General features: G+C 32.3%; 1 protein-coding gene across 1 annotated transcript; it reads left to right on the top strand.

Moving 5' to 3' along the window:
- Positions 1-4,694: 4,694 nt before the first annotated feature.
- Positions 4,695-5,970, top strand: LOC145610558 (transcription repressor OFP13-like). Its single transcript, XM_081665875.1, has one exon. It carries the CDS (start codon positions 4,833-4,835, stop codon positions 5,730-5,732), a length of 900 nt encoding a protein of 299 aa, XP_081522001.1. The 5' UTR covers positions 4,695-4,832; the 3' UTR covers positions 5,733-5,970.
- The last annotated feature ends 226 nt before the right edge of the window (positions 5,971-6,196 follow it).

The raw sequence follows: 6,196 nt of genomic DNA, 5'->3' as shown, positions 1-6,196 counted from the left end.
CTACTCACCTAGCTGTAGAATAAAAATTTCAAAGATGGGAAACAATTTACTCATCAGTGCTAAGCCGTGAAAATCCTAATTTATCTCCTTGATAAACAAATTTGGTTTATCTAGTGGCAAAATGGTAATTTATCAACAAAAATGCTTAATAAGATGCTATTCTCATAAATATATCAACAAATTGCAAGGTACATATTTATTATTTAATATGAAAAAGTTTATTTATTTACCATTTTGATTTAAACTTGTATTATCTTGTGCAAGACAAAAGGAAGGCGTACATGCAACTAGCCAGAAGGTTTTGCTAGGGCATTGGTGCATCCACACAAGAGGAGTGCAGCGAGTCTAAACATAAAATCAAAAATTAGCCAATTTTTTTACATTTAAAGCGATTGTCTCTTATTTACCTTCTTTTTTGTTTTCACATCTTGTTCATTATTGATCAATGTACAAACCAAATGCAACACAGTCTATAACATCGTATTTGAGGTCAAAAAATTTATTAAAACATAATCGTAACTATTACTGCATTATGGTATACATGTCGTACAAGGTTGGGTATGTGGGTTTGGAATACGAGAGGTTTTTGAAAAAAAGGGACCACCCAAGAAAAGAGTATGGACCATGGGTCTCAAGTATCTGAATATGATGTGAAACAAAGGATGTGGATATGATTTGGACTATAGTATCCCAAACCAAACTTAATCCAGATATTCGTGTCCACAGTCTCACATGGGCTCATCTACTTTCTTTTTGTTTCATCATGCAAGCTTTATTTGGGGGTGTATTTTCCTCAATTATCTCAATACCTTGAATGAGAAATTTTGGTCAATGAAGAGGTCTTCATTTTTCACACCATAAATGTATCTTTGACCTATGGTTACTTGCATTTCCTTTTTGAAAAATACAATATATATATATATATGACCTATGGTTAGTTGCATTTTACATAAGGCTGTTGTCGTCTGTTTTGTTTTACTCTACTCTACTTAGTATAAATAAGTTGCTTTACTCTGCTAACACCTGCTCTACTTTGCTTAGAAGCTCAAAAGAACAATGTCTAGCTAGAAAATCACTTTGCCTCTAAGTATATAAAAAATTATCTTTTAGAAAATGAAGTGATTAACGATTTCTATCTAAGTATTGGTCATGTGTTGAAGTTGAAGTGATTAACGATTTCTATCTAAGTATTGGTCATGTGTTGAAGTCATCAAGTATGAATATCGCATAGTTATTAAGTATTGATCAAAATCGCATAGTTATTATGTATTGATCAAAATCGCATAGTTATTATGTATTGATCAAAATTGCTATTAAAGAAAATTTGAGGTTCTTTTACTTCGAGGTTTGAGAAATTGAAAGATTCGATGATTTCTAATACCTAAGTATAATAAAATGTCGATTTTGAAAATGTAGCTTTGTAATATATTTATATAAGGGAATGAAAACCTCTAAGGCGGTGTTGGTATGAATATTCAAAATAAAGTGGAAAGAAAACAAATATGAGGGAGGAAAGGAATCATTAAACTCTGCATTTTCATTTGTTTGATTTAACCACATAAATGATTTACTTAAACCTAACTTCTTTTATTTTTTGTTGAGGAGGGCAAGAGTAACTGTAACCTAAGGTTTAAATAACATATAGGTGAAAACCATTACCTTTAAGTAATGGTAATTTTTATCCGATCTAAACCTTTTGACCAAACACTTAATAACGATAATGGTTTAATTCAACATGTTTCCAATCCAAAGACACTCTTATCAAACATGCTCTTAATATCTAAATGACCTCTTCAATATATATATATATATATATATATATATATGCATGCATGAGTGTATGCATGGATTAATAGAGTTGTGTTTCTATTATGCTCACAAACGCCTCCACGATATCTTTCATCGAGAAGCTAATAAGGCTGTTTAAATGTCTTCCAACTTATGTTAAATACTATGAAATATAAAATTCGTCAGTCGTCACCATCTTCTTAATATGTAATGATTTTGTCACTTAATTTGTCTTATTTATCTAATTTCGGTATATATTTGGTTGAACTATATCACGTCACTTTGTGTGCTAAGACGTCTTGGCTTTAAACTAGATGTGTTACGATGTGTGCAAATTCTTCATTGCAATTGTTAATTAATTACTAGTTAATGTGGTGATTGTTGGATGCTGATGCATTTTGGTTATCGGCAGAGGGGAACTTTCCACCGGGGTCATTCGGAGCCTGCCCCCGTAAATTATTGAAATTAATTAGTTGATAAACTAAAATAACCTATATTTACTTATAAAATATTGGGATGTAGTGATTAATATTAAGAAGAGATTAAATATTTAATTTTTGACCCCTCTAATAATGTTTTCGGCCAAGATCCGCCAAAAGTTATTGACAAGATGATGTTTGGTGTGATGCTAAGTATTGTCTTTGTTGAGGGACATACATCTATAAGATACTAATTTAATTAGGTTGCATTTATGCACGAAGTTTGCTATTTTTGAAAACTAGATATTTGTAAATATTTACTCCAATAATTTTCATACAAATATGATACTCTCTACTGAATCATACTGTAAAAATTATAAGTTTGTTCAAATTATATCAGAGCAATAAGATTAGATAATCACATCCTTTTAAATTATATAAAGCCTAGTTATTTACAAGTAATTTTTACCTAAGGGAATGTCCATGTAGTTTTTATTTTAAAGAAAAGGATTTATACAAAACTAAGGAGTAAGGATTACATAGAAGATGTTAAGTAGACATATTAGGCTTTACTCAAAAATTTAAAACCCACTTATAATTTATTTTTAATGCCGTTTATGACCAAAGGTGTATAGATATCATAATCGTTATCTAAAAGGTGACTTCTTACAACAATAGGTTAATGTGAGACAAAAATGTCCAAACCTTATTTTTTGAAAGTTGATATCCACTAATTTTATTTAGTCTTTTTTTTTTTTTTTAGCAAATAATTTTATTTAGTCTTTGTTTCCATAAGTTTTTCCCTTTTTTTCTATTTTTTTTTTTTTTTTTTTTTTTTTTAAAAAAAATTTATGAGGAAGGGAGATCAATCATTCATTAAAATTTATACTCTTGTTTAATCTTTGAGACATTGGGAGTTAAGATTATTTCCTTAAATTATAGGTGTTTTACAACCCACACTTTCAATCCATCATAACTGGAGCTGAATGTCAACAATTTATGGTTAACTATGCTCCTTATTGCTTAACATAAATTTTACGGAAATTTCATGAAATGTCCCTGAGTAATTTTTTTATTCACCAAATACCCATTAAAACTTTCAAATTCACCAAATACTCCTGAGTTTAAAAAAATTTCACCAAATGCCCTTAATGACTAACGGCGGTTAACACCGTTAGTCATTAATGACTAATACGCTACGTGTCAGCCTCTAATTGGTTGTTGTAATATAAATAAATTAATTATTAAAAAAACTTTAAAAATATAAAAAAAAATTAAAAAATACCCCCACCACCCCCTAGACCCCACCCCGCCCCACCACCAGCCCCTGCCAGACGGCGCCAGCGGCGGCCGCCAGCTCCCAGCCGGAACCGGCACCGGTCACCGGCGAGGCCAGCCCCAACCCTCGACACCCCCTCCCCTACCCCCAGCCCCCTCTCCCGTCCCCTTAAACCCCCTCCCCGTCCCCTTAAACCCCCTCCCCATCCCTCTCCCGTCCCCTTAAACCCCCTCCGGTCTTGGGTGGTTGGGGTATTTTTTTTAAAAAAAAAAAAATTAAGTTTTTTTTAATAATTAATTAACTAATATTACATCAACCAATTAGAGGCTGCCACGTGGCGTATTAGTCATTAATGACTAACGCTGTTAACCGTCGTTAGTCAATAAGGGCATTGGGTGACATTTTTCTTAAACTCAAGTGTATTTGGTGAATTTGAAAGTTTTGATGGGTATTTGGTGAATAAAAAAATTACTCAAGGGCATTTCATGAAATTTCCGTAAATTTTAGTTTAGATAAGCTAATATAAATATTAGGGTTTTTATTCAAATAAGTTAAGTGTTTTTTTTCTTTTCTTTTTGTGTTTAAAATAAGTTGAGTAAATAGTAAAGGGTACTTTAATACTTAAATGTAAAGATAGATAACTTCCAATAAATTACTACTCCATAGTAAATTTCAGCATTTAATATGACATTTTATTGGTAGAGTGTTCAAAGGAAATATTCAAATCTTGTTTGCATGGTTACTTTAATATACTTTTGTAGAGCAAATGAGTGTACTTATGTACCATATCACTTTGTACGTAAACTTTCTTCGTTTATGAAAGATCAACTCACTAATCATTTAACCACGTAGTTCCCATTCTTTTAATCTCAATTCAATTTATTATTTCACTTCAAATTAATCTAAAATAAGAAGAGAGTCGAACTTTCAGAAACAAGAGAGCATTTAAAAAATTGGCTACAGAACGAGCGGGTTGAGCCGTTGGAGTGAGCAAATAAACAAAACCATAAATGACACACACTTGCTTTGCTTAGCAAAAAGTACAACAGAAATTGAATGTAGGCAACTGTCTCCAACATTAAAATTGCTATACTTTTACATTCAATTACCACACCTAAATCCCACATCTATCTATATTTTACATTCACTCTCTTTTCCCCCCTTTATTTTCTCTCTCTTCCTCCCTTCAAATATTTCTCTCACCATTATTAAATGAAACCCAAGCAATCTTACCACACTTCCATACCAAAATTCAATCTAACTCATTAATATTATTTCCTTTCCTTCACCATCCACTCCAACTGTTCGACGAAATTCCTCAAAGAAAAATAAATCTTCCATTAATAATGGGCAAGAAGAAAATGAAGCTTCCATTTCTCTTTCAATCTAAAAGCTTAGACCCAAAAACATTTTCTTCTTCACTTTCAAATTCATCATCTTCCCAACCTTGGCCTTTTCCTTCTTGTGGAAACATAAAGACTCTTTCTTTTCGAGCCAAAGATAATGATGATGATGCTTTTAGAACCTTCAACTCTGCTTTTCTTGAATCTGAAATGACCCCTCCTGAATCTTGTTTCACCATTTCTTCCTCTTCTAGAAGCTTCTCGACTATGTCGGAAGATTCTGGAGACCCCCTTGAGTCCGTCATTCGTGGGTTGAGGTCCGATAGGCTCTTCTTCGAGCCTGAGCGGAGTAGCTCATTGCTACTCCACTTACAAGACGAACGAAGTCAAGAACTTGAACCACAACAACATCAACAACTAGACCAACAACCCATTATAAATCCGGTCTCATCGGAAGATTCGGAATTAGTAGTAGATTACAAAGAGAGTGAGGTATTATCAATGGACTCAAATAGTCCATATGAAGATTTTAGAAGGTCAATGGAAGAAATGGTGGAAGCTCATGGTGTTAAAGATTGGCAAGGGTTAGAACAACTTTTGGGGTGTTACTTAAAAATTAATGGTAAAAATAATCATGGGTACATTGTTGGTGCTTTTATTGATTTATTGGTTAATCTTTCTTTTGCTTCTTTTGAATCATCTTCAACTTCAACACCAACAACAAGATCAACAACAACAACAACAACAACAACAACAACAACAACATCATCCTCTTATTCTAACTACTCTTCTCCTTCTTCACCTCTATCTTTGCCATCTTCTTCCCTCACCACCCCTTGTCTTTCTTCAATACTCGATCATGGCGACGTTGATGAGCAAGATGAGGATGATGATCATGTATGATTGATGAGTAAATCTACATATTAGTTTAGTGAATTTTGAGGGTGGGTTAGTTAGTATTAATTGATCTTAATAGATCTTCCTTATGGTTTATTATTAATTAAGTAGTATTAGTATTAGTAATAGTATTATTTTTAGGGTCAATGCTAACTTGATTATTATGCACATTGAAAAAGATTGAAGTTAAGAATCTTCAATCTATTATTGAATGTTATTATTGTATGTACAATCTATCTATATATCTCGAGTTTGGTTAGACTAGGTTTATATTTTCCTCTGAAATTGGCCTCATGAAAGTCTGTGATGAGTACTTGTAAAGGAAACTGCACATGTCATATCACATGAATTGGAGAAATCAGAAAATTGAGGTGTTCAAATTAGAAATTTTGGTTAATACTTGTATAATGTTAGATTTGTTATTTGTTTTTTGTTAAGTTAGATTGTTCTGTTTTTTTGCTAATTTAGGA

Source organism: Chenopodium album, chromosome 3, assembly GCF_948465745.1.
Source record: "Chenopodium album chromosome 3, dcCheAlbu1.1, whole genome shotgun sequence".
Taxonomy (NCBI): Eukaryota; Viridiplantae; Streptophyta; class Magnoliopsida; order Caryophyllales; family Amaranthaceae; genus Chenopodium; species Chenopodium album.
The sequence above is the reverse complement of the archived record's forward strand: the minus strand, read 5'-3'. Positions and strand labels throughout refer to the sequence as shown.

What these genes read in the sequence shown, in the direction of transcription:
- LOC145610558 (XM_081665875.1), top strand. Translation starts at nt 4,833, where the DNA reads ATGGGCAAGAAGAAAATGAAGCTTCCATTTCTCTTTCAATCTAAAAGC.